Here is a 27,637-nt window from a genome sequence, read left to right as displayed (position 1 = left end):
TTTGTTTGCGTTTGTCTTTAGCAGAGCACCTAACAGCTTCTGGACAGAATATCCTCCACAAGGGGTAGCCACAATCACAATAATGAGAATCACGGTTCAATTCCTGAGACATTTATTTGTCACATTTTTTAAAAGCTGTCCATTGAAATATTGAGCTGCTCTTCAATAGAAAATACCATTTACACTAAAATAGCATCAAGCTTCAAAACTGTCAAACTTCTTAATAAACATTGAAATGTCACAAAGTCAGATAAGCTTTAAATGAAGAGCTAAATATATTTATCCTATCCATTATTATGCACAGCACTTGATAAAACGACGGTAGATTCAAATTCTTCTTCACAAACTTTCCTCACAGCACTGTTCCACAAAACAAACAAACAAAAAAAAATGATAAAAATAATAAACTTCCAAGTTTCAGTAAACATAAAATCAAGTTGCCTCTAAAGTTGAGGCACAATATACACATTTAGTTAAGTGGAAGGGTTCACTAACTATCAAAACACAAACAAAATGCTTTTGGAGAGTTTTCAGTATCGTAGAGTTGTGAATTTGTGATATAGAATTAAAAAAAATAAAATAAAAAATCCAGAAGAAACCATGAAACAAAAATGAAAAATTTTAACAAGTCAAAAAAAAAAAATGTTCTAAAAAAAGTACACGCAAGAGAAAATGAACAGTTATACTATTATTGCAGCCATTTCTGTGAAATTAGTGTGTAGCAGTACAGTTCTGGGCCCATAGTTTAAATACTCATAGCACCAAATAAATACAAGATCCACACAAATATTGGTAATAAAGCACTGCGTGTCACTAAAAATACATCAGTCTCAAAAGCAGTTTTCCTTTTCACCATTTTCCGGTGTTTAACAGTCAAGAACATTCGAAGTCTAAGTAAGAGCTGTGTAAGAACATTTGAATTACACAAATTTAAAAACAGGAACAAAAGAACACTTACACTGAGCTATTTACATCCTGCTGAGCACATTTTTTTGAGTTGCTTCGTAGAAACTCCGTAACCAAATCCTGTTAGAGGTAGTCAGGATGAAAATGACAGAAAAAGTGTCTGTAAAGGAAATTATGTGAATGTAAATCCTGTTCAATAATGAGCCCAACGGGCTGATTTTCCTACTTAACACTGAGGAATAAGTTGGTTTGACTTTTCTTTTTGACTCACGGTACCTACTTGGAATAACACTGTTTTCTAGCATTGAGACTGGTACGTTTTGTGTTGTTCCAACTTCACGGATCACAAGATGTATGAATCATTCAAACTCTGGTGAGGTTGAGGAGTTTGACTTCAGTTTGACTACTGAGCATTTGACAAAAGAAAATAGGTTGATGTTAAATAAATAATTGGGGGTCTGGGCCCAAACAGTGCATGTTTAACTGTTATTTAACAACATGTTAGGTTGAGTTCCTGTCGTCACTACACCTCAGAACAAGCTTTGTGCTGTTTTCCAGAGAGCCGTCTGTACTTAAGGGGAAAAGATATGGCAACAAACAAACCATTGGCTCAGTTGAACATAAAAAAAACAAAAAGTTTTCTCCAGGACCATCACAAACACTTTTGGTATGTGTCCTCGCAGTTGAAGCCCTTGTCTTCACATCGTGGTCTCACTGTTGAGGTGGTTTATTAAGTCATTCTCCTGGCAGATAAGCTGGTAGGGCTTCTCGTTCTCCTCAATCACAGAGTTGCGCACTTCAGCGTCTTGATTCTGCAGCTCTCGACGGGACAGATGCTCCACGATGCCGGCCCCGAGCGAGTCGCCCAGCACGTTGGTGGTGGTGCGCAAACGGTCTCTGCAGTGGCAAAGAGACACAAGAGTCAAAGAGAGTAAAAACACATAGGGTGAAAAAGACCACCGACTCAAAAAATATCAGTGTATAAAACCGTTTGCAGGCTTTCTCATCTGGCACTCTGCATTATGCAACAATAACCTTTGTAGTTGTGAGTGTTCTCTGAAGCTTTATAATGACATTTAGGCCGGCACAAACCCAGACCAATCCCCATTAAGCTGACATTTAGAGGGAACTCACAAGAACCAATCCACAGCGATGATAAGCGTTATGTCCTCTGTGGGCAGTCCCACCGATGTCAATACGATCACCATGGTAACCAGGCCAGCCTGAGGGATGCCTGCTGCTCCAATGCTGGCAGCAGTCGCTGTGATACTGAGTGGGCGGTGGGAGGATGGAGAAGAGAGTGAAGACATTTAATAAAGAAAAACAAACAAACTGCACATGCGTACTCCTGGTGGGAGTGGTAGAGAGCTGAAGCCACACAAGGAATTATTACGCTACCTTATGTTGTTATCCATGGTTTAAAAAGCTTATCAGAAACGTCCCTCGCATAGGAAATCTAAGCTGATTTGATTATGAATGATCATAAGTAAGATGTCCTCTGTAATAAACTCAAAGGGCAATTCTGGATACAAGAATAATCAGTAACAATGAAGATGGGTCATTACATTCAAACACACTTGATCTTCCAAGTTCACATCACAGATTTCCCTCAAAGATTTCTAAACTTTTCGGAAGTTGAAGGACCTTGCAAAACCCTTATAGCCTGTCTGCAAATATACATTTTTGAAAAATGTTTAAGTTTAGTGAAAGAATTTAGGGCTCCGCTGTTGTATTGGATTAAACTAGACTTCACAGGTGGGTTCATAAAGTTGAAGTGTTCACACACACCTTAAAGTCAAATCTACATCTTCAGAGACACTGATCAGTAACACTTTCCCCTAAAAAATATCAAATGGAATTTACAAGCTGGGACAGAGGCAGCTCAGCTGGTAGAATAAGTTACTAGTTTGATTCCCGATTCCCCCATTCCACAAGTCGAAGTGTTATTGGGCAAGATACTGAACCCCACGTTCAGTTGCTTTGAATAAACCAGTCCACACTACCTGAATTTTTTAATTTTTTTTCCAGCTCCATTGTTACATCGAGCTAGATTTTTGGCAGGTTGTTGGCTGTGGATGTCATAGAGCTATATTGATAATAAACAGTAGCACAAATTGGTTGCAATAAGTGAAAATATGAGTTTTGGAATATTTACAATTTTTCATTATAGAATAAAACTGTCTATATACTACAACAGCTTTAATGCAGAATTAATCCTATTTACATGGTATTACTTGATATTTAGCCCAGACCACCAAAGTTATCAGAGTGTATAACTTAAAGGTAGGGTAGGAGATCCTGGATTTTGAGTCCAGCGAAGCTGCATTTTGAAAATACACCGGTAAAAAGTCCCAACCCTTTTCTTCACTTTCCCCCCGAAGGCACGCCTCTAGAGTACATGAACGCGCACGAGCACGAAGGTGCACGAGCGCTGTTCTGACAGCAAGCATCGATCGTTGCCGTATTTAGTATTTAGTTTATGCTAACTATACGTTTAATAATGCTAGGTGCTAGCCAAGCTGGCTCTAGTTTAGCTTCCTGCCAAGCTTCTGGACGTGTAATTCGTTCACGGAGCAGGGTACGCGCACAGGGGGGGGAGGAGGGGGAGGGAGGAGCAGATTGCAGTTTGAACGGTCCGTTCACAATGATTGGATACTGTTTTTCCTAGATTGTACGTTCTAGAGGCCACTAAAACTTTTCATATTTGTGTCAAAACTTTTAATTAATTGGTTGCAATGGGGGTGTGAAGAGTATTTCAAGCAATATGTAAAAAAATGTTCCAGAAAAAGATCCCCTACCCCGCCTTTAAGATACCGTGGCTTCATAAAGGTTTTCACTATGTTTTTTAACGGATATCCATGACATGATCGGGTAGAGTTCGGTCCCCACTAATTATTGGTGGACTGTATCACAACAAATCATTTTTGCTTTCATGATCAGCTGTATTAGTTGTTGGTCAAAACTCAGTCACCTGATGGTGAGAATCTGCCCAAAGTTCAGGTCCATGTCATTGACTTGAGCAATGAAGATGGCTGCCACAGCCTCGTAGAGGGCGGTGCCATCCATGTTGATGGTGGCACCAACAGGAAGGACGAAACGCGTCACTCGTTTATCCACATGGTTGTTTTCCTCAAGACAACGGAAAGTGATGGGAAGAGTAGCAGAGCTGGATACGAAAAGGGAGACATTTAAGTGAGCAGAGTCATAAGTGCATGAACCGGTTCATTTGCACAGATACATTTTATTTGCAGTCACAACACATGCCAAGTATTGCACATAAAAGGGAAATACAATATCAACTTTTTAAAAAGGTGTGTCTGATAATATAAACAGTGATACGGGAATACATTTTCATGTAATTTCCATTACATTCTTAGGGCACTTTGCATAGAAAGGATGGTTCCAAATGGGGTGAGGAGATGGCAAAAGATAAAAGACGAGCATTGAGAAACATTTATAGGATGAAACTCACCTGGAGGAAGTTCCTAAAGCTGTGATGAGCGCCTGCAGCAGACCACCTATAAAGGTGTAAGGGTTCCTTCTGGTCACCAGGAAGTAGAGCAGCGGCAGGACAATGAGTCCGTGAATGAGGAGGCCTACAATGACTGACACGGTATACATCCCCAACTGACCACCCACTTCGGCCAGATTCTTCATCTCTACTATTTTCCCTGCAATCAGGAACAGGATACCCACTGGAGCGTACCTTGAAGGGGAGACGACTCAGACGCATGAGTATGTAGCAAGATGAAACGGAGCACAAACAGGTTAAAAATGTTTCGATTAGGAATGACTTTTAGAACATCTTTTAAATTATAGTTTAGGAAAACCATCAAAGGATTGTGTCTGTATTATTTAACTGCTGTAAAGAACAGTGAACACGTTGGACACGAGGAGCTGTTCACATGTTTTTACTGACCAGATGATGATGGCCACCAGTCTCATGATGGCTTCATTCAAGCAGTCAAAGAAGTCTCTAAGAGCCTGACCCTGCTGCTTCATGTTGCCAATGACCAAACCAAAGCACAAGGAGAAGACCACCAGACCCAAAGCGTTTACTCCACCAGAGGAGCCAGACACAGGAACAGTCTCCTCCACCGTCTCCTGTAGCAGAAAAAGCAAACTGAACATGTCACTTGTTTTTTGGTTTATTGTTTTCCAAGTGTAGCACAGAGAATTCAGCATGTCACGAGAAAACTTCACTTCACCTGTATGGTGTGAAGCACCCGGGTAAAGTTCATGCTCAGGTCAGACTCTGTCGTGTTGGAAGCGTCGGTCAGATTCAGAGTCACCGTCACGTTCCTTGTGTGGACAATCTTTTTGTACATGGTTTTATACTGCAAGAAATAAAATGTTTTTTTATTCACAAGCTTTTTAGCCTTGATGAATAACCTGTATGACTGAGTTAGATTTATGGAATATGTGGTATAGAATGTTTTTGGGGGAGGAACAAATAAACCTCACCTGCATGAAGCAAGCCTCTATCAGATTGGGTGGAAACATGTTCCTGGAAAAAAGGTACAAATGACATGAGTCACAATGCGTTGTAAATGTTCTCTTTACTATGTAATTTATAACTCCATTGTAATCTCCCTAAAAGTAATCTCACATGGGTCATGTTTACTACTTGTCTTTGTGTTATTGTCCTTACAAGGATATAAAGCCATTGAGAAAATAGTTTAAAACTTTGGGGAAATATGCATTCAGTAGTTTCTGAGGTCTTACCTGATGAGATCCAGAAAAGCATCCGTAGCCTGAACTGGTTCAATATTCCCATTCTTGGCCACAGGACTGTCCCTGCTGCCTTTCCCCGGCCGGATAATCATGACGATCACAATGCCGATAAACACTGCAATGAGGGTGGTGACAGTGTAGTAGACCACAGCGCGCACACCCATCTTACCTGATGCTTTGCTGTCCAAAGAGGAAACACCTGAGACAGAGAACAGGACTTTTCAATTGCAGTCTGTTTGCAACACGTTTATATTTCAGAAACACCTGAGTGATAAATGCCGAAGAAACTACATCAGATTTTCTGAATAAACTGCAAGTATGTTATTATTGATATCAGCATATTCCATAAAGGGGACAAAAATAGAGAAAGGGGAGTTGCAACAGATTACAAAACGAAAAACGTGGTAAAATCCAACCTGTGACCAGACTGGAGACAATGAGAGGCAGCACCAGCATCTTCAGCATTCTCATCAGGAGCTCCCCAGGAAAGGCAAAGTACTTGATCTCCCTCAGGGACAGGTTGTAGGGGCGCAGAGCAAAGCCCAGGATTACACCTGGGTAAGCATGATTTCCCATGCACGCACACGAAATAAAAAAGATTTGTCAAATTGGACTCAATTGACCGTCGAAACAACCTCGCAACTAAACAACTTCCGAAAGGGTTCCCCCTCTGCTCACCCAAAGCAACGGCGGCAACGGTGAACAAAACAAACAGGTTCCTCTTGAGGAAACGTTTGAGGCTCTCCCTGCTGATGGAGCTAATCCTCTCCTTCATGCTGCTGGCTCTCCTCTCCATGGCCCTGCGTAGGCGCCTCCTCAGGTCTCCTCTGTCTGGCAGGGGTGGTTTGTCCACGTCCTCGTTCAGGAAAAGACTTGCACTGTTGGGGGGCTTCTCATTCATAATAAGCTCCAGCACCTGGTCGAGGAGGCAGGTCTCATGGGAAACTAGAAAGATGATTAAGGGGAAATAAAGGGAAGGGAAGGGAAGCTGTGACATAATGATTGGAGATAATTTGAAACAGAAGGTGTGTTTCTTTTCTTTCATTAAAGAACAGACAATGCCTCCATTTCTAAAATAAAAAAAGGAAACAAAAAAAAAGAAACTATTTTGTCTACTAAACATTGGATCAGTCATCAGAAATTAAAAAATTTGAAATCTACCAGTTCCAGCCTTTAAAATGTAAGCATTTCTCACTCCTCTGTTGCAGCAACAAACACATAGCAGATCATTATTCATCAGCAAACATCTAATTTCTTTGTTACACCCTCCTCTGTTTGAGAATACATAATGAAAGTACTTGGCATTTATCTATGATCTATGTTGTTAAGCACTCATTTAGAATCTCATATTGAATAGTGTCAACTGTAATTTTGACGGAGTTGTTAACAATAAACCTCATAAAACCAGAGTATATTAAAGCTGCATGCGGTGGTTGTTTTGTCAATCCTCTCCTCCTGATAAGGCTAAAGCAAACAGAGTTTGTTAACTGTAGACAACACTGCATGACCTTCAATAAGAAGCAAACAATAAGTCTGTCTCCTAAATTACAACTAAAGCCAGATAAACTTCCTGTGTTGTATTAAATCAAGTACAATAACAAAGGCTTTGTCTTTCTAAAGCTCATCTGGGAACACTTTGGCAAGTTTGAATTAAAAAGAGCTGTAAAAACAACTGTAAAACATTCAATTACTGAGTTTTGGTGGTCTTACCGTATCTCTCTTTCCCTGTGTGTGAGTAGCATGTGGCGGTTGGTCTCACTTCTCCTTATCTATGTAGGTACAATACTTCCGCCACCCTCTGCAAACAGACTTCCCAGAAGTCCCGCGCTTAGACACACTAGCTTCCTTCTGACTTCTTCATCTGTTCTTTATCCCTATCAGTGTAAGCTCATGTTCCTTTGTAATTCTTTTTTTCTGTGGGGACACATTTTACTGCATCTACTTCGCATCTTTACTGTCGATTGATTTGCCTTTGTCTGTTTTCTGCTGAGGTTCAACTCTATCTCTACATAAACAAGCAGGCAGAGTGATGAACTGGGGTGATACAAGCCCATTGTTTACTGTAAATCTGTGTCAGTTCTAACACAGCACTTCTCGCACTTGGGTGTGTGTGTGGGTGTGTGTGTGTGTGAAGCTGGAGCACCAAAACTTCTATGCAGTGCACTCACAATGTCTGGATTTAGAACATTACTTGTGATCCTGTTTCACCATGACTAATTGCTAAATTTGGATGAAAAGGAGGATCAACTCATGGAGTTCTCATTATGAGTTTCAGTTTTACATTAACACTGAAATAACTAAGATGTAAAGCTACATGGGTGTTCTGTCTTGGAGCCCAGAAAAGAAAGAACGGAAGGAAATGAAAGCCTCTAATCTCTTTTTCTACTGCGTGATTCAGAATAAATTACCATACAACTCCCAATAAGGCATTAGCTGCACTGTATGTTAAACACAATTAGAGATTTTATTTCAGATCATTCAAATGTCACTGAGCACATCCTTTTTTACCTAATTTCCTTTTACTGGAGCAAATTTGTTTCTCCAAAGCCACCAGGCTGATCCAGTCACAAAACTAAACAAAACCCTCTCATTATTTAAGCTTTCAAGTTCTGTAAGCCACAATTTTTCATTTTTTAATTGAGGAACAACTGGAGCATGGCTGCAGATCCAGCTGCTGGTAATCTCTCTGCACCACCAATCAGACTGCTTTGTCCTGGTCAGGTGGCTGGCATCGTTTCTCTGTAGCCACAAACGTGCTCTGTCTTTTGGTGAGACCCACCTGTACACATCAAAGGAACAACAAAAACACACTAATACTAACTAGGTATGATAATACTAAAAGCCTATTAGGGAGCAAACCATCGCTATGAAAAAAAAAAGGTTCAGCATCACAATAAAACTTCAACCGTGGTGCTCAGTGACCACAGATCTGAGTATCCTACCACCAATGTTTGAAACTAAATTCAGCATTTTTTTTAAAGAGCCGCATAATATTTTCACATCTCATCTGCTTTAGCTCGAAAACAATTTTGCCCAAATGTTATAATCTGAAATTTGATATGGCAGACCCTGTGAATGTAGGTTGTGACAGACGACAACAACAACAAAAAAGGAAAACACTGGCGAAAAACAGGAGCCATATTGTGCTTCATAACTGCAGTGCAATGATAAAAGCTGGAGTTTTGATGAAGAGCAAACCAGTGATAAATAGCTAACACTAATAGCCAGGAAATACTACACTTTAATGGTTATGGTAAATATCACTAAAACCACTAGTACACAAATGTAGGAGTGCTGGATATGCTGCTGGTTCAAGGCAGAACATATTTTGCACATCAACATGAGAACACTTCAGACTACCACGTTAAAACTGGGACACAGAGATCACATCTCAAGCTGTAGCATGTGCCGTATTTTTACACCACAGTAGAGGTAATGTCAAATTTGACCATAAACCGGGGCAATCTCACCAATTTGTAAATAACATTGAGAAAAATTCTGCTGAGGAGTATTCCTCTCCAGAAACAGTCGTCCTTTAATTCGCTGATTACTCACCACTCATGGTTAACAGCCTCTGTCAGACAGTCCAAGTAAAGTCAGGCACCTTTGAGTTTCACCTGCGTACTCTACAGTCGGGATGCCGTGTGTGTGTGAGAGAGCATCAGGAGCTGAACGGCACAATGATAAAACGTCTCTGCTCCGCTCCCATAAGCAGATAGACATGAAAAGGCCTCTCCTAAGGTCTGACCTTCTCACACCTCCACACACACACACACTGTACTGCCAGCCTTTTGCACCACATGACATGTGCAACAGAGTTGGATCTATCCAAACTTCTAGTCCTCTTCACTTCCCACAAAAACCTGTCGTTCATGCACATCATTTCTGTACAAATGACACACATTTTCATGCAAGAAAACATTCAGACCAAAACTTCAAGTGAATGGATCACTGCATTCATTTTACTCAGTGACGTTGGCATATTTCAAAGCTGGTGATGAGTAGAGTGTCTTTCTGTCTGAGACAATAACTTTGAATAAGTCATTTATTTCAAGGCACAACAAGTTTGACTTGTTAAACTTGAGAAAGCCCATTTTAAATAAGTGATTGCTAAGTTAAAAAAAAAAAAGTCTCCCAGCAGTAACCTCTAAAAATTTGAAATGTTGATAAATAGTAAAATGCCCATGCTTCTGTTAACTGGTCTGAAGATGAATAACTTAGCTGTATGTCATTGAAGGGTTGTGGCTACATCACAAATGGATGTAATAAATCATACACCAGCTGGACTTAGTCACTCTGACATAAGCCACTATTATATGAGCTGCCGTTTTAAAACCTGAATTTGGCTTTTGCCATCTTGTTTTTTTTGGTTTGTCTGTTTATTTGCTTTTAAGACAAAAATGACCATATTTGGATAAGATGGCATAACTGGAGAGGGATACAAAAAGCTGACTGGACACAGTAACTCTCCATGAGGTCAAATATCTATTTCCTCATTTTAATTCCTCTTTTCAAAATGACTGCCAGCTCACTGATCAGAAGGTGAGAGTCTGTCTAATGGCACCACAATGATTAGTGGGCAGATTGTACTGTATTCACTTTGTACCTCTTAAAGGGCCAGTGTGTAAGATTTTGTGGCATCCAGCAGTAAAGCTGCAGATTGCAACCTGAACACCCTCTCCTTCACCCTCCCTTTCCAAGCATATAGAAAAAAGTGTGACAGCTATGAAAAATGCAAAAGGCCTACTCCAGAGCTAGTGGCTGGTTTGTCCTGAACCATCTATAGCTACAAACAACTCATTCTAAGGTCATAAAAGAGCAGTAAGAATTTTTTTTTATATAACTGTACACCAATTTAGATATAATTATGGATACAAAATTGCATTTCTGTCAATAAAGCAATCAAAATGCTACGCAGTGCGACTTTAATAGAAATCTTTAATTGAGTCTATTGGAGCTGGAGACATTTTGTGTGGACGCCAGTAATACTTTATATCACCACCTCATTGGCTGTCAGAACTGACGGCTATGTGTGTTAGTGAAGAAACCAGCGATAACTGACTACAGCAAAATTGAGTATCAAAATGGGGAGTAGCATGCCGTATATTCTAAGACAGGGCATGATGTTTTCCTGCTCATAAAAGCAGAAGCAAACAACTGCAGTTAGTTAAAAAAATAATAATAATTTTGATGAGAGAGAAACTGGAATCTTATCGCTGAAAGTCGTGTGTATGAGGAGTGTTTGATGATGGAGTTACTTCTTTGTCCGTCAGAGCTCATAATATCTTCTCTCATGACAGTTTGAAGAAATACCACAAGACTATGTTCCTATATGCGGTTATTTTCATGTCGGTGTAAACAAAATAGAGAAATTCGTGTCCAGGACCTAAAGTGACTGATCGAATTTAGAAAGTTTTGGATGAAAGTGAAACAATGTGTTGAAATAAAGGAAACTCCCCCCCCAGCCATCAAAATACTTGTGCTTCACTTCATTTTATAGGAAAAAAAAAATTGTGAAGGGTTGGAGATGTCAAATTTGACCATGTCAGTGTGTGATGATTTTAGTGAGGACATCAAAGCCGACGGCAGTCGTAGCAGCCTTACTTTAATGAACTCATCCAGCAATAACACTCCTTGCTCCTTTTGACAGATGTCAAAGAAGTTCTCCCGTTTGTCTAAAAGTTCTGACAACAAAGTCAACAAGGTGACCGACCAACCACTTGTGTTTGCTGTCTTTCCTTCTTGACACAGAGACACCGTTTCTTTGTTCTACTTGGCCAAATAAAAGTGTCTTCAGTCGACGTTTACTCAGTTGCCTGTGAAATGACTGTGATGAGATACTGTGAGTCAAATTTGAGAAAGAAAACTGATGGATTGAAAGGCATCGCTCAGAGGGTTAAATACTAAGTCAAGCATCAGCATAGCAACAGGAGAAAATACTATATTATTTTACAGACCTGAGTGTAGGATTAATTCAGAGTCTTGCTGTATATACAGTATTACTAGATCGAGGTATGAGAGAAAATTGCTTTAATTTGTAATGATTCTACTGATTTGTAGTGACAACATTGCAGAGAATGTGATTTCAAGACGGACACAGAGGATACACGGAGTGATGTGTTTATTCTATGATAAAAAGGTTTATGCCACTTAAAACTGGATGCAAAATAAACAAAACACTCACCCTGCTTTGGACTTTGCTCTTTTCAAGCTGTCATGACTTGATAAGTTCCTCTGTTTGAACTTGTCCTCCCTGAAGGCAGCGCAAAAAAGAAAAAAGATTAACACTTACACACAATCTTCCTGACAATTCTCACTCCAATTGATCTTAATCACACTTATCACCACAAAAGAGAAAGAAAAAAAGAAAAATAGGAGGCTAATTCTGAATAAAGTCTGACACACCTATCTGTCCAAGATGATCCTCACACTGTCATGTGGATGTCTTCCTCTCCACCACGCTGCCGATAATGAACTAATGTTGCCCACGCACAGATTCTCCCCTCATCATCCTCACTGTAGACTCCCGTTTTACAAGGCGATGGAACTGTTTGTGCTTTGCTTCCAGCGAGGGGCGCCTGGGAGGTCTGTGTGGGAGGAGGAGAGGTTAAGGATTCTTCAGGAGAGAAAATGGTAATCAAGATAACCCACCTGCTGCCTGTTAACACCAGTGAAGCCTGTGTGCAAATACACCACTCTGTTGATGTTTTTCATAATCATGCAGGCTGCTAAATGACAAAAAAAACTCTTTGCCATAACATGTTTGATTACCTTGATGATTGTGCGGTTATTGTTCAAATTGTGGATTTGGGCCCTATGGGTGGCACAACATTGTACAAACGCACAGCAGTTATTGCTATGACAACACGCATCTGCTCATTGTTGAACTCTGGGGAACTCATGCATTTGTAACCCTGCTGGCATCCAGCTGCCCAGCTTTGCACTCACCCGCCCACACACTCACGTTCAGAAAAGTTCCATTTACATGCAGGGAGGCAAACTGAGAAAAAATCTGCTCCACAATTGTTTCTGTTTTTAACACGCAGTCATATTCACACACTTTATCACACAGAGTAAATTATACTTCAAATACACGCTCTATATAGGAAGCTACAGAAATAAAAACTGTGGTTTTCTGAATTACAGTTAAACATCATCAAGCAAACTCAAGAGAAATGTCAAACTCAAGAGAAATGTCAGATAATTTTCCAGAAGGAGTTTATCTTTATTTTTCATTGCACATTTGTACGTCAGAGATTGTATCAAATCAAATTTATTTATAGTGCACATTTCATGTACAAACAATTCAAAGTGCTTTACATAAAATGAAAGCATTGCAGCAGGGAGTGGAAGAAGCATTAAAATACATAAAAGAGAAACAAATAAAATAATTTAAATGAATTTAAAAACAAGCAACAGTCTAGATAAGTTAAAGGTTGCGTGCAGATTTCATTGTAGTTTTACTCTTGATTCTGTGACTTTTTGTTCAACCTGAAATGAACAAATAACAAATTTAGCCAGAAATGTTTGTGCTGTTAATGTAATTTTCAACACAAGAATATATGATAAATACCCCTGGTACCCTGTGATATGAACAGTTTATTTTATGTGTATTTAGCTAAGATAAGACAAATTTGTTATTTTAGAAATCGCAAGTTGTAGTTTAAGATAACTGCTGGAGAGGAAAATCTGATGATATCGAAAGCTTTCGAGCTGTTGATGAATAGATCCTGTCGTGAGAATGTTTTACAAACCTCAGAGCAGCTATTTGCTAGTGACACTGAGAGCAACAGGAGCTGCGTTTATCTGAAAAATTATTTGAAATGGGATTTATTTCATGCACATCCTCCCAACTTTTTTTTTTTTTTTTTTTTTAACATACTTGGAAACACTGAGATCCCTGGGAGGTTACACAGAGTTTAAAAGGGGTTGAGCAATGCCTATGCACGCATCGCGTTTTACAAAAAATGGAGCTAGCAGAAAGTCCAGCAGAATCAGGTTACTGACCCTAATGATCATCAGCTTTAGCACTACAGAGTATCAAACTATTTTGCTCTTTATTAACCCAACAAGAAATCGCAGAGAGCCCCTTCATGCTGATCAACTTAGTACCACATCTCCAACAGATTCGTATTCCTGACATTGGGATGGATCTGAGGCTGCGGGCTTCCCTCTGCTTCCAATCTGGTGTAGGACCAAAGTGATGGGAGCAGATTGCATCGCCATGGAAACGCAAATATGCTGCCATAACGTGGGAGGCATGGATCATGTATGAACCAAGCTTAGTTGGTGTAATAATTCACCCCCTTTTAAGAAGAAGGAAAATGTATCTCTGTGTTGTATTTTAGTTGGTAGAAATTGGATTCTTCTTCTTTTGTATATTAGTAGTTCATTTCATGTGGTGTGAATTTAGAAGTATATTTTAAGTTAAGTTTTGTGGGTGTAGAAATTAATAGATGCCAAATATACGAAATTGAGTTATCTTGTCATCAAACAAGTGAGTTTAGGAAACGTAGAGACAAAATTATCATGACAATTTATTACATGGATTAAATGATGTCATTGTGCATGTTATAATGAAGTTAGATGCTCATAGCTCCCAGTTACAGCTGCCCATTAGTTACCTAGCAACATGCAATGTGTTAATGTTGCAGTACTGGTTAGAGCAAACGCAAACTATGTGCCTGAGCACTGGCTGACATGTTTGTGCAACTACATCATTGTCTTACAACATGGTTTAAGGGACTTATGATGTGCGGGTAAGTGGAATGGAGCGTGCTTCCCTCTGTATCTGGAACAAACACACACACACAATCATGGCTTGCTCATCAATTATTTCTCAAAGGGGGGATTTTAGCTCAGTGTTGCCCTAAATCGACCCTCTGCCATGATGTGACAGGTGATATTTCAAGAGTTTAAACATTACACAGCAGATTCAGATGTGAATGTTTAGTCCCCAGAAAAATGGCATGAAAATGAATAACATCACTCTAGATGACACCGCCTGTCATCAACAGCCAATAACTAACTTGGTCAAAACAACAACAAACAGAAAATGCACTTGTTTTTGGAATCATTATAATGCAGATGATATAGTGCAAGCACAACAACAACGGTAGTGGGATACTAAGTGACAGCAAAGGAACAAGTGGACAAGGACACAGGGACAGGCAATTAACGGCACAATCAATAGAAACAATAAATAAGATCTGATTTGAGAGCAATTACAAATGCTATGTATATCGAGAAAGAAAGAATTGGGTGTTAGATCTGATAAACCGTTATTTTCCTACACCATGGAGGCTGCGTCCAGAGTCCAAACATCAAAGGTAACTGAGTTGTTCCAAGCTCACATATTTAAGGGATCAAAGTGGAGAAAGCTCTCTGTATCAGAAAGCCTCGGTGAATGCAGAAAGGTCAGGGAATAGATTCTCTGCTTGAAATGTCAGCTGATTACTACATAACTGGCAACATGAAGCTATTTGAAGGGCTTGTAAGATAAAGATAAATAAATAAATCAAGGCTTTACAAAGAGGGAGGGTGGAGATGTTCTTATCCTCTTATTCAATAAAAGCTCGAGTGGAAGACTTGTTTTCAGTCTTTTAACATACTGTAAGAAACATTCTCATCAAATAAGACATCATTCAAACAGAGATGTCACAAGTAACTGTCTTTACTTACTGCTCCACTGAACAGGAATACTGTGAATGGGGAATTCATTGCTTCCCAACAAGGAGTCAGGAACCCTGAAGGTGTCCCGTAACAACCAGAGGCTCCAAACAGGAAAGAAGTCCCCCCCCAAAATACTCAGTGAAGTCATTCCGATTATTTGATTTATGAAAGGAACTGGAAATATAACCCTTCTGTTGAACTAATGTAGATAAGGCTCTAGTTTGGTAAAAAAACAAACAAAAAAAAAAACAAGATTAATCACAAAATAGTCAGCTATAAAACACATCAAGAACTTGTTGTTCTGATTCCTTCAGAATACAAATAAGACATATTTTAGGCAGAATGTACCTTTAACATCTATAATTGTTTACTGACAGTTTGATGACATTAGCTTTTTCTTTTCTTAAAAAGGGCATAAAAAATAAAATGTTACATTCTAAATTAGGTTTTTCTTTCTAATATCATATCAATTAAAGGGCCCATTTGAACCCATACAAGTCCCCTATCTTTCATACCAACATAAAGGGGAGCATTTAAGGTCAAAGATACATTATTAGCAAAACCATTTAACTGTCATTGTTTGAATTATTCAAGCCAAAAATATACATATTTAGAATTTGTGCTAAAATCGATAATCTCTTCTGTTTTTAGTGCATTCTTTATCAGGGGACGTAGGGGGGGTGTCAGGTGTGTCAAACCAATCCTTCCATCGATCTATCATCTACCGCTGCTCTGGGGATCGGGTCGCGGGGGCAGCAGCTTGAGCAGAGAAACCCAGACGTCCCTGTCCCCGTTCCCAGGCCAGACGAGATACATAGTCTCTCCAACGTGTCCTGGGTCTCCTCCCAATACAAGCAAAATGTAAAACAGAAATCAATCAGAAAACTTTGTGCTAATAAATGTTTATTTAAGGCTGCTGTTTGCATTCCAACAAATCAAACAACATTTGCATTCGTTTGGTTTTGCAGAGTTTACAGTTTTGACTTTTGGTCAGTTATGACACCCAGCTTTTACTGCGTTTCACAGTCCAATGTGGCGCTTCTCTAACAAAAAAACAGCAAATTGTTCTCGTATCTGATCACGACAAAGGTGAGATAGCAGGAAAATAAAAAAAGGAATATCGTACAATGTGTCACAAAAAGCCCAGCATCTAGAATAAAAATTCCTGTGTTTTTAGCAGGTACGGAAATGTAATTCACCAAAAACGAACAGAACACAAACGCATCAGTGTGCGTAAAAAACTGTGTAAACGGATACTTTTTTTGCAGTTTACTGTACCATTATTTAAAAAAAACAAAAAAAAAAAACAAAGAGAAAATAATCACAAATACTACATCACATACTGTATTAAATGTCAACAGTGTATTGGCTTTCAATTTGGCATTTGCTGCTGTAATCTAGACAAGAGAATACTGGTTCTTTATTAGAGGAGAGACACACTGCTCATCAAGGATCCAACATTCAGCAATGAACCTCGGTTTCCTTGGTGTATTCAGTCCATCAAGCCCCACTTTGGTCAGGTAAAGGCATGTGGGGAAGAAAGGAGAAAAACTAAAACTGCTCCCAAAGTAGTTTGATAAATATCGGCTAAGTTGTGCTGCACTCAGTCATTCAAGAATTGTTCCGTAAAATGTCTTTCATGTCTAATTCAGTCTGCTGTTCTCAGAAAAGTAAAAAAAGAGAAGCCGTGGTTAATATAGACATTATTGAGAATGTCTTGCATTTGCTCTTGTTCAAACTTTAGCTTGCTTAGCTTGCATCTCTTCCTGTAATCTACCTCTTTTACTCAGTTACACTCAGATGTGCAACAAACAAGGGCAAAGAGGACAAATGGGAATTTAGACTCGACAAGTCGCCTAAATGTTACATGATTATTTTATTTGTTTGTGTGTGTGTTGATGGAGTTATAAAAGGCCACGGTGCAACCGTCATGTGGATTTAGAAGTGTCTGTAGTGTACATGAACGTGATCAGTCCTTGGCTATTGTATTAGTCAGTGTAGATAGGGCCACTGGATCATGGCCTGGGGTAATTGCACATAGATTGCTTGACAACTTGTTCCAACGACTTCCTGGTGACCAGTAGTCGGACCACATCCTCGCCCTTCTTTGTCAGCTTTTTACGAGCCTGGTCATGAGTCACCATGGTCATATCCCAACCGTTCACCTGAGAGGAAGAAGAAGAAGAGGAGTTCTCAAACTTTTGTAAGGGCTTTGAAAACATTTCAGCTTGATGATCAGTGCTCCTGATGCACAGCTCCCGCCTGACACTCAAAGAGGGGCCCAGACTGCCATCTTGTGGATATGCCGTTCAACAAGTAGAACTGTATTTTTCAGACACACCTGCATTATTTTGTCTCCCATTCTCAAGTCGGCCGCTTCTGCTGGTCCTCCCGGTGATACCCTGGTCACGTAGATGCCCTTTGGATAAGATAAAAACACTTGCTATTTCATATCATCACAGCTCTAAAACTCACAAAGATGTCCTGTTAAACAAAGATGACAACTAATATTAAGTAAACCTGCACTCCATTCATAGATGTGAGGGTCAACAATCTGACATATGATCTCCTTGGATCACAACGGGAAATAGTTGCTGTCCAAACGTTCTTCACCACTTGAGTTATGTCAAAGCATGATTGGTTGTGGCAGAATTAAGATGTACATGTTTAAAAGGCAGCAAGGTTTACGAAGAACGGATGTGAGAAGAAATCCATCGTGAGAGTGGCGTTGCAGGGGACTCAGAGACCGTGCGAGCTGTGGACGTAGACAGCGTTTAGAAGAGATGTTTAAGTCAATTAATCGACTCTGTATCTGGCGTTTTGGCTGCGACGGCGTTACATGCAGTCCCCAAAGTGATTCATCACAACAGATGCTTTCGCCAAAATCAGCGATAAAGTAACTTTCCTGAAGACCATTTTTTTCTACGATCTATGGTTGCATAGACAGAGTTAAATCTCTGGCATCTCTTTGGGAGCTTTACTTTAATGCTTGTAAATATCCATCCATCCATCCATCCATCCATCCATCCATCATCTTCCGCTTGTCCGGGGATCGGGTCGCGGGGGCAGCAGCTTGAGCAGAGAAGCCCAGAGGTCCCTGTCCCCGGCCACTTCCTCCAGCTCTTCTGGGGGGACCCCGAGGCGTTCCCAGGCCAGCCGAGAAACATAGTCTCTCCAACGTGTCCTGGGTCTTCCCCAGGGCCTCCTCCCAGTGGGACGGGCCCGGAACACCTCACCGGGGAGGCGTCCAGGAGGCATTCTCACCAGATGCCCGAGCCACCTCATCTGACTCCTCTCGATGCGGAGGAGCAGCGGTTCTACTCTGAGCCCCTCCCGGATGACCGAGCTTCTCACCCTATCTCTAAGGGAGAGCCCAGACACCCTGCGGAGGAAACTCATTTCGGCCGCTTGTATTCGCGATCTCGTTCTTTCGGTCACTACCCACAAGTCATGACCATAGGTGAGGGTAGGAACATAGATTGGCCGGTAAAGCGAGACATTTGCCTTCGGGCTCAGCTCCTTCTTCACCACGACGGGCCGGTGCAGAGCCCGCATCACTGCAGACGCCGCACCGATCCGTCTGTCAATCTCCTGCTCCATTCGTCCCTCACTCGTGAACAAGACCCCGAGATACTTGAACTCCTCCACTTGTAAATATATAATGAGTATAAGGATAGTCTTACATGTCGAAGGGTGAAACCCGGTAAGTCTAATGCAAAGCTGTCATTAATCCGTAACAAGTTTAATGACAGCACATGGCATTCGATTGAATTTCCATCCCTCGAGCTCCAAATGTTTAAATAATGATCAGGTAGGATGTGACTCTGTGCAAACTTGCAGCTTCCCATTCTATGACTCAGTTACTCGAGTCTGGTTCGTTCAAACCTGAGGCCACGAGAAATGTGTTCAAGCCTGTCCCTCCTTTACAGCTCACCAAAGCAGGGCTCCATTACCACTGTGATTCAACGCAAAAGGCTTGCATTTTCCAAGTCAAATGCTAGTTTTGCATCATCCTTTGGAGTTTTGCCCTCAACTATGTGAAATTCACTTTGAATGAATAACAAAAATGTATCTTGGACTTGATAATCGTCACCGACTACTGTATCATAACTGAAAATCTAAAGTGGAGGTATTTAGTCTCCCTCTGAATGCAGATTCTATCTGTGTTTATCAAAACCAGTCGGTACGAGAGGAAGAAATAACGAGAAGATGTTTCTTTTTTTCTTTCATTGGGATTAGGTGATGGGTTTAGTCTTACGTTTTAATTCTAATTGGGCTGCCACTGCCTGTAAATATCAATCTGTAGCCTACCATATAAGTCATTTCTAGCTTTAAAAATATCAAGATAGACAGGGCTGTCCAAAAAGGTTTGAAAAAAAAAAGAAGCAAAAGAATCAAATAAACACTAAAAAGTATGCACAGAATCCTCATTAGTAATTCTTTCTTCATCTCCTATTCTTACTTTATCAGTCTTGTCCTCAGAAAAGGGGTTCTGTCCGGGGTCCTGGTCTATACCTCCTCCGATGCTGAAACCCAGGATCAGATTGGCACCTTGACGCAACTTCTGGATCTCAATTCGTTGCTGTTTGACAAAGGTGAATAAATCCAAAATCAGATAAACACAAGTCCCTGTTCAGAAAACAGTGGATGTTTGCTTATTGGGATTTTTGTTTGTTTTGTTGTCGCGTTAAAAGAAATCTGAACAATTCGTGTTTCAATGTGTCACTATTATCTCCACCTCAGACAGTGACAGGCTTCTGTTCCTGCTGCTGCCAAACAAAACTAGGTTAGATGAAGTCATGCAACACGAGACCATTAACTCTCAAAACTAGAATTACTGTCAACGTGTTAATAAAATGTTCAAGTAATTGCAGAATAAGGTTGCAGTACGTGGCCAAGACTCGGTTTCCCCCATGAATGTGAAGTCCACACAGATGGAGACTCCATTAATGGAGTCATTCCTTTGATAGTGACAAGCAGCTGCAGGCTCGCAGCACCAGATGGATGGAGGACTCTGACAGTAGGACTCCTCAAACACAAAGGCCGCCTGTGTGTGTGATGATGAATAACGAGAGAGTCTCTCAGTGGTGGCTGATACAATGAAGTCTAAAGATGACTTCACGGAAACTGTCAGACAGTCAATTATTAAGGACTTGCAAACTGTAGTGTGTGCCCTCTTGACTGACTAGTAATGTCAGTCATTAATACTGGCCCGGCATCTTCCCCAAATCGGAGCTGAAACAATGAACCGAATGGATGATTAAAACGCTGAGTGAGATGTGAGGTTGCTGTCAGTATGAGAGCAAATAAGCCACAACTGAGAAGTTGCTGCTCTGTGAATCACTGAAAATACCGAACGCTGCTTTCTGCCATTTAATAAACTAAAGGATGAATTAACAGCCACTATCTAACAACAGTGACAGTCATCTCCAGTCCTAAGGTCAAAAGGTTCAGCAATACATTGGGAATGCCCCATTCACATGCAGGTAGGAAGCTAACCTCTGCTCTCCTCACACACAACAGCCTGGTAAAAACCCAACCACTGAGCTCTCTTCTCGTATACATCTACTTCTTCTGTCCATTGTTCACTGAGGGAAGGGAGACAAAATCAATACTGACCAGGAAAAGTGACTCACACACCTACCGGGTGACGCCCATTTAAAAGAATCGTAAGATATGTCTTTTTTTTTAAAGTTTTTTAACCAGCAGTCGGTACAGTGTTTCATATCCCAATTCAACACCCATCGCCCCTCGTGTAGTAATTTAACGAGTTATCTGGTTCATTTGAACATTAATATCTGACGTTTTGACTGTTCTGTAAAAACTGCACCCACTTTCACCAAACAAATAACATCATGTCACAATTAACACACCGGGCTCACGTTAGTGGATTAGAGCTTGTGGGTAAGTAACATCGGTTGACAAAGGGTTTGTAAAGTTACGACTCAATGTCGGACGAGGAGCTAAACAATAGAGTCTCAATCAACAGAAAAAGAGCTTCACCCAAACTTACCACAACAGCGGTCACCGGTTGACCTGGGATGAAAGACATGGTTTAGTTGTTATATTTAAGCTAAACAGCAGACAACTGTGAAACGAACGTCGCTATTATAGTAAAATAAAAGGTATTTTTTCCGTAGAGGGACAACTTCCCAGTTGTCGACATGAGTTAACTCGCTGATCCTGAGCTGGAAACCAACGGCTTCCCAGATGACGTCAGCTCGCCTCCTACAAGAGCAGGTTTGCGTGATTTGTTCACCCAGGCAGCCAGAAAGGTGGCGTTTAACGGTTGACTGTCGTGCTATGCAGACTCTGTAAAGGCAGCAGTTATAAATCAAACTCTCCGAGAAACAGTTGGTCCTCTTTTCCCCAGAGGCACGAGGCTGAGAGTTCAGATATGTGATTATGCGTTTAACAGCAGTGTGTCACTATATGCAGTATGGAATTGAAATAATTAATTAATAACTATGCCGTGACTGTGAAATACCAGGGGGAAGTGGAAGATGTCACATTTATAAGTCTTCATGTGTTGATTTTGTTTAGTTTGCTCTTTTTTAATGGATTCTTTTCACCATGCTATGGGACTTAACTTTTAGCCTATTTGTATTTTCGGATCTATGATGTCATAACCAACTTTGCTCACAAAACACTGTAGAGCCCAGTGAAGGGAAATTAACACATTTACTATACTGGACGCAGTTTTAATATGCGTGTTGACAACTTTACGTAAGACAAAGTTCTAAAGTGTTAACGGTTATTCAACACGAAAAGACATACAATCAGATCATGATCATTAGTAAAAAAGGGAAATTGTGTATAATTTGATTTTGTGTTGTGACATATGAAGGAGTCTAATGGCATCTGATGTGGCTGATTGCCACTAGATGGTAGCCTACAATGAAACACATTCTTTCTATTGGTTTGGTATGCAGGCCTCTAATCTGGCTTGACCAAGATAATATATTTTATTTAAACGACTGTATGTCGAGGCTCGGCCACAACGTTGCAAAACAACACAGAGAGCACATTTTTATTTGCTTTATTAGGTGTCAGCCATGTGCACAAATGTCATATGTTGCTGCAGTCACATGGTTCTACATGCCTGCTGTTCTATTTCATAACTATTATAAGTATGTGACAAAGGTAACCACAGAGATTTGCCATAAAAATAAAACAATGCCTTTGCAGAAAAGCTGTATAAAAGTGAACCTGATATAATTGTAAGGTTCTACCTGGGAAACATGTTTGACCAGTCCTCATTTTCTCTCCTCTCCAGCTTCCTCATTATATGTTCTGATAACAGATCTGCATCTAATTCTTTAGCATAGGTCCTGTATAGCTGCTATTGATATTTAAAATAATCTGCATAAAACTTTCTCCTGTTGGCTTTTTTTTGCGTCTTTGGCATTTCAATTGAGTATAAAAGTGCAACTAGTATCTTTGCAGAAGAAGAAGAAAACACCATAGAAGGATTAGCACCTCCATGGCACATACCAAATTCCGATTGGACTGACTGATATGGAGAAGTCCTATCAGTGGTTAGAAATGGCTATTCTGCAAGGTAGGACAGAGTCACTAATCATTGCAGCACAAGAGCAAAAGAGGCTGGTGTCTACCAAACCAGACAAGATCCCAGGTGCAGGCTATGCACACTAATCCCTTCTTTGGTTTCATTCAGCAGTGTAACATAGTTTCAGGCGAGCCACAAAGGCCAACGATCAGTCCATATAAAACATGGCCTTTTGTGCCGGCAAAGCACAAGCATAAGCATTTGAGGGAAAAAATTATTGTGTTTTCAGCACATGATCATAAGATCAATGACTTGCAGCCACAAGCTGACAAGATGTGTGAATTGAGACACTTGAATCATGGCCAGAACTTCACCATTGCATGACCACAAGTTTAAATTTAAGTGATTAAATAGTATGAGAAACTGTCAGGTGGCGAAGCTTTTTGGTTGTAAAATGAATATAGGTTTTCATCCTTTGATTTGCTTAGAAAGATAGTGTATATTTTCCGGGCCGGTTCATCGAGCAGGAGCTGGAAGGAACCGGGAGGCTACATTAACACAGGCGAATGCATAATAAATGCCTGAAGAACAAGCAACTCTTCTGCATTAATCCCATACCTTGGGTATTATGATACTTTTAGTTAAAAAAAAAAAAAAAGATGGCTTTTTAAACTCAGATCCATATCACAGTTCGAGGTAGTACTGAAATACGATTCTGATCTGATTTCAACAGATGCGTCTCGATCAAACTGGATTTCAAAGTGTGCTGCAACAATTTAATTTTGTCCCCATGCATGTGCCGGCCCTTTCTCGGTACACTGGCTTTCTTCCCATCCTCCAGAAACATGCATGTTGGGTTAATTGGGGATACTAAATTGACCCTTGGAGTGAGTGTGAGCGTGCATGGTTGTTAGTCTCATTTTCCTGTGTTGGCCCTGTGATGGACTGACGACTTGTCCAGAATGTACCTCACCTCTCCCCTGATGGCAGTTAGGACAGGCTCCAGCCCCTCTTGGTCTTGGAGCTGCTATAACCACACACCCTTTTAGGGCGACATGACTTCAAAGAGCTGGTTTAGATGTTGGCTCACAAATATGATGTTATGAGGACCAATAAAGACATGGCCACAGTTCAGATATAATTAATATTATACTTCCTTAAGACTTATTGATCTAATGTCCCCTCATTACTATTACACATTCCTGGCCAGGTCATAATGTCTTTCCCATTAGTGTCAGTAGGGAGGCTCTGGACCCTATAGTGTATCAGAAGCCTGGGGCAAAAGGTGGAGGTGACATGTACTCTTGAGGTAACACCTGATCAGTCACATCAGTGTCATAAAGATGGGATCCACTAAAGGTCTGCTCCCCTGTGATCTCTTGATATTCATGCTCTGTGTCTTCGCTCATGTCACTTGTATCCAAATTAATCTCTGCATATGTATTATCCTGCGAAGTACTTGTCTTCTTTTGGAATTTCTTCTTGAGGTTCTTCAGGTTGGCGACGACTGACATCTTCGCATCATGAAGATGGACTTCGGTGCAGAGTGTTTGTATAGAGGGCATAGCTCTACACGCACTTTGAACTGCAGAGACTGTTCTGATGCAAACCTGGTTCTGCCTCTGAGGCAGAAAACTCCGAGATGGGACTTCAGGAGGCTGGTTGGATGGAGGGTTGTCAGCTGCATATCTCCTCCTGGTCTTTGGCACAGGCTACAGATCACAGACATGAAGCACAGACATATGTAAGACAATAAAGGGGCACCATTACACTTGAATGCTCAGCAACACTTGCTTGAAGATCTCAGGAAGATCATTGTCATATCAAATAAAGTATTATAAGCATTGTCGTTTTTCAGGGAGGTTATCATTTGGTAACCAGACCACAACAGCTGTGAACATCACCATCAGTGAGCCAGCCAGGTGCCCACTCACCGCTCCTCTTTTGAATTGGTTTGGCGCAACCTCCCACAGAGCCTGTACACGAGTCTCACTGCAAAACGGGAAATTGTCACGAAACAGAAAACCTTCTTGTTGTGATGATGCCCATGAAAGCTTTATTTCTTTCTTTATTGTTGCCACCAAGCACAATTGTTAGATAATGGTTTTCAGCAGGATGTGGAGTGTCATATGTGCCGTTGTCTTTAGTATGTTTAATGCAGGAGGTGGGACTCAGCAGCCATTAATCCAAGAAAATTACACGTTCATGTGAAACGTTATGTGGGTCTGTTTTAATGCTATCCATGACTTTTTCTTAATCTTAATCAAGGAGCTTGTTGTGTGCTTGTTAAACTGTGGTTCCACCCCTTATCGGTTGATGCTGACAGTGCTTGGTGCCTGAATGTGCAAAAATCTTTTGAATGTAAGGCCAGAATTCATCACAACTGTGTCTGAACAGATTTACACTCACAGTAATTGTAAACAGCATTTTATACATTTCTAAAAGGACAGTACAATTCCAATTTAAATCTTTGAAACATTTTGAGAATCACTGTTGTCATAAAGCATTTGGTCATCGTCTACGTAAAGTAATTTGAAGAACGGTCTTTTTAAGTCTTGTTACCGTGGCTGGAAGTGGGGAGGCGATGTGATCCTCCAAACATGGGTAGAGCCTGTTTGGTTGGCTGTTTGGAGACTGAACCGTAGAGTTCATCAGGTTATTTGGTCTATATGGAAGGGCAGGTCGGACGTCGTCTTGTGATACTTGATGACTTGTGCTGGGAAGGGGGGAGTAGTTTTGTAGCGAACTGGAGTTAGATGTTGGATGTTTCTGAGGAAACAGCAGTTCAGCGTAGTCTGTACGGTCATTTGAAGACTTACATAGGATGAGACGGAGACAAAAAGAGGAAGCAGGTGTTGATTAATTTTCTGTTTGCATGGCGTGTGTGCCATGCCATTCTGCAAATGTTGTGGTTTTGGTCATTTGTTTCAACTCTGAGTATATATAACATAAATAAATAAACAGTAGAAAGCCTTTATTGTTACTTGTGCAGCTAGTAATTCTTTATAGCGTAAATATGTCATATGATAATTTGAAAACCATACAAATCTTTAATGCATCCACCTGTATGCTAATAAGATAGCCAACTCAGTCCCTCACCTGTCCACAAGCAACAGTCAACACCTGATTAAAGGGCATGATGGGAGTCCTACGATGTAAGTCCACCAGGTCGTGCAGAAACCGGTGGCGCCTGCTCTCCCCCACAATGATGTACTGGCCGTCCTCCAGTACATCAACCATGAAATGCCTGCAGTGGCCCTCGTCACTGAGAGGTCAGTGCACAAGAATGAGTTGTGGAGGACTTTGACCTATTGAGCTGAGTGCGTGAGTGAAGTCGGTGAAAAAAAGATCCTGAAATTGTGCAGAACACTCACCGATATGAGAGCGTGTAGCCAATCCTGCTCTCGCTGACTCTGATGAGGAAGTAGCCAGGTGGCTTGGACATGAGAAGTTCCTCTGCCGTTCTGCACAAATCACCACACACAAAGGCCCCTTTCACCCACATTTTAATCTACCAGTTGTATTTTAAACTGAAGCTGCCATTAGTTTTCTGTGAGAATCTAACATGTTAATATGCACAGTAAAGAGGCTGACTTTTGCACACTCCCAGCCACATATTACAACATGCTCAAACCACTGAAACATTAGGGTCCAGAACAGAAAGCGATAAAGGAGAAGGCTGGACTTCTTTTTGCCAAGTAGAAGAACCAAAAAAGAAAAATTCAGCTGCCTTCTCTTTAAACACTCAGGATTACAATGAACCGGATGACTGGGCAATTACACAGACATAAATGGTGTTATGTTCTTGTTAATAAATCAAAAAGGTGAACTCGTGTTTTGCTTGGTTGGAGCGTGTAGTGTGGAGTTGCAGCAGAGGGAAATGTTTGATTTGCATTACTGGTAATACAACATTTTTTCACAAGTCCATAAATATAACAGTTCATCAGTGGGCCATGGGTACAAATCCTTTAATACTACCAATATTAAAAAAAAAGATTATTGAAGCGTTCACTTAAATAAAGCACATGTGTATAATATTGTGTCTTTCAGGAAAGAAAAAAATCGTGAAATTGGATGTAAAATTCTGACGACTCAATACTTTGCTTGTTTTGTGTTTGCAGATGGCAGAGAGTGATAGGCCTTGTAAACTTACTTCCTGGAGATCATTCCATGAAACCAATCTGGGACTAAACCGTTCCTCATCACAGACTGGAGCTCGGACTCTGTGAACCAGGTGAAAGCATTGTGTTGTCCCTGATTCCATTCCATCATCCTGGGAAACCGTTCATTTAATCTTCTTTTGGAAAAGACCTGCAAATACATTGTGTACAGCTCACTGACTCCATACAAAGAATATTTGTACACAAAGTACAAATCACAGATTCCTTGAATATTCCATTTCATAATTCACAGTTCCTGTTTCAGGTGCAGTATATGGCTGTGATGTACTGCGATCATTGTTCCTCTTTTCAACTTTATATAATAACAAATGCCTTTTAAACCAGAAATGAGACTTTCTTTGAAATGAAATGAGTCCTCATACAGTTTAAAGATCCATCATAGATGCAATATTTTCCTTAATCTTATTATTGCACCAGTTCCATCTGCAATATTTGATAAATCAAATTAAAGAAATTAGTTTTACTTTAATTTGGTTTGTTAACTCACTCAAATGACAACAAAAAATTTTGTGAGTAAAAGTCAGGTCATTCTGAGGTAGCTCAATCCAAACACATTTCACAAATATTGTTACTCACCTTGTCTTGAAGCTTCGTGACAAAATGAAGCTGCGGAGCTCACCTTTCTGATATCACC

General features: G+C 40.5%; 3 protein-coding genes across 5 annotated transcripts; all 3 read right to left on the bottom strand.

Annotated features, from left to right (window-relative positions):
• Window positions 1–95: 95 nt before the first annotated feature.
• slc1a6 (solute carrier family 1 member 6) lies at window positions 96–12,273 on the bottom strand. 2 transcript variants are annotated; one of them, XM_075485304.1, is made up of 12 exons: window positions 12,046–12,273; window positions 11,825–11,893; window positions 6,319–6,585; window positions 6,057–6,194; window positions 5,632–5,839; window positions 5,371–5,413; window positions 5,115–5,243; window positions 4,826–5,010; window positions 4,379–4,612; window positions 3,878–4,072; window positions 2,041–2,175; window positions 96–1,803 (listed from the first exon to the last, which is right to left on the bottom strand). In XM_075485304.1, the coding sequence occupies exons 3-12, from the start codon at window positions 6,539–6,541 to the stop codon at window positions 1,605–1,607; spliced, it is 1,689 nt and encodes a 562-aa protein (XP_075341419.1). In that variant the 5' UTR covers window positions 6,542–6,585; window positions 11,825–11,893; window positions 12,046–12,273; the 3' UTR covers window positions 96–1,604. The 2 variants fall into 2 exon arrangements, with proteins under 2 accessions (XP_075341419.1, XP_075341420.1); XM_075485305.1 differs by lacking the exons at window positions 11,825–11,893; window positions 12,046–12,273 and adding an exon at window positions 7,351–9,366.
• A 4,844-nt stretch (window positions 12,274–17,117) lies between these two features.
• Window positions 17,118–21,527, bottom strand: tax1bp3 (Tax1 (human T-cell leukemia virus type I) binding protein 3). Its single transcript, XM_075485303.1, has 4 exons — window positions 21,326–21,527; window positions 19,775–19,894; window positions 17,654–17,731; window positions 17,118–17,477 (listed from the first exon to the last, which is right to left on the bottom strand). Exons 1-4 carry the CDS (start codon window positions 21,362–21,364, stop codon window positions 17,328–17,330), a joined length of 387 nt encoding a protein of 128 aa, XP_075341418.1. The 5' UTR covers window positions 21,365–21,527; the 3' UTR covers window positions 17,118–17,327.
• An 814-nt stretch (window positions 21,528–22,341) lies between these two features.
• hsh2d (hematopoietic SH2 domain containing) lies at window positions 22,342–27,637 on the bottom strand. Of its 2 annotated transcripts, XM_075485300.1 has the most exons (6): window positions 27,580–27,637; window positions 26,976–27,133; window positions 26,197–26,286; window positions 25,922–26,087; window positions 25,385–25,636; window positions 22,342–24,534 (listed from the first exon to the last, which is right to left on the bottom strand). In XM_075485300.1, the coding sequence occupies exons 2-6, from the start codon at window positions 27,092–27,094 to the stop codon at window positions 24,088–24,090; spliced, it is 1,074 nt and encodes a 357-aa protein (XP_075341415.1). In that variant the 5' UTR covers window positions 27,095–27,133; window positions 27,580–27,637; the 3' UTR covers window positions 22,342–24,087. The 2 variants fall into 2 exon arrangements, with proteins under 2 accessions (XP_075341415.1, XP_075341416.1); XM_075485301.1 differs by lacking the exon at window positions 27,580–27,637 and having other exon boundaries at window positions 26,197–26,314; window positions 26,976–27,048.

The sequence above is a fragment of the Odontesthes bonariensis genome, chromosome 15 (assembly GCF_027942865.1).
Source record: "Odontesthes bonariensis isolate fOdoBon6 chromosome 15, fOdoBon6.hap1, whole genome shotgun sequence".
In the NCBI taxonomy this organism is placed as follows: Eukaryota; Metazoa; Chordata; class Actinopteri; order Atheriniformes; family Atherinopsidae; genus Odontesthes; species Odontesthes bonariensis.
This window is presented reverse-complemented; position numbering and strand designations above follow the sequence as displayed.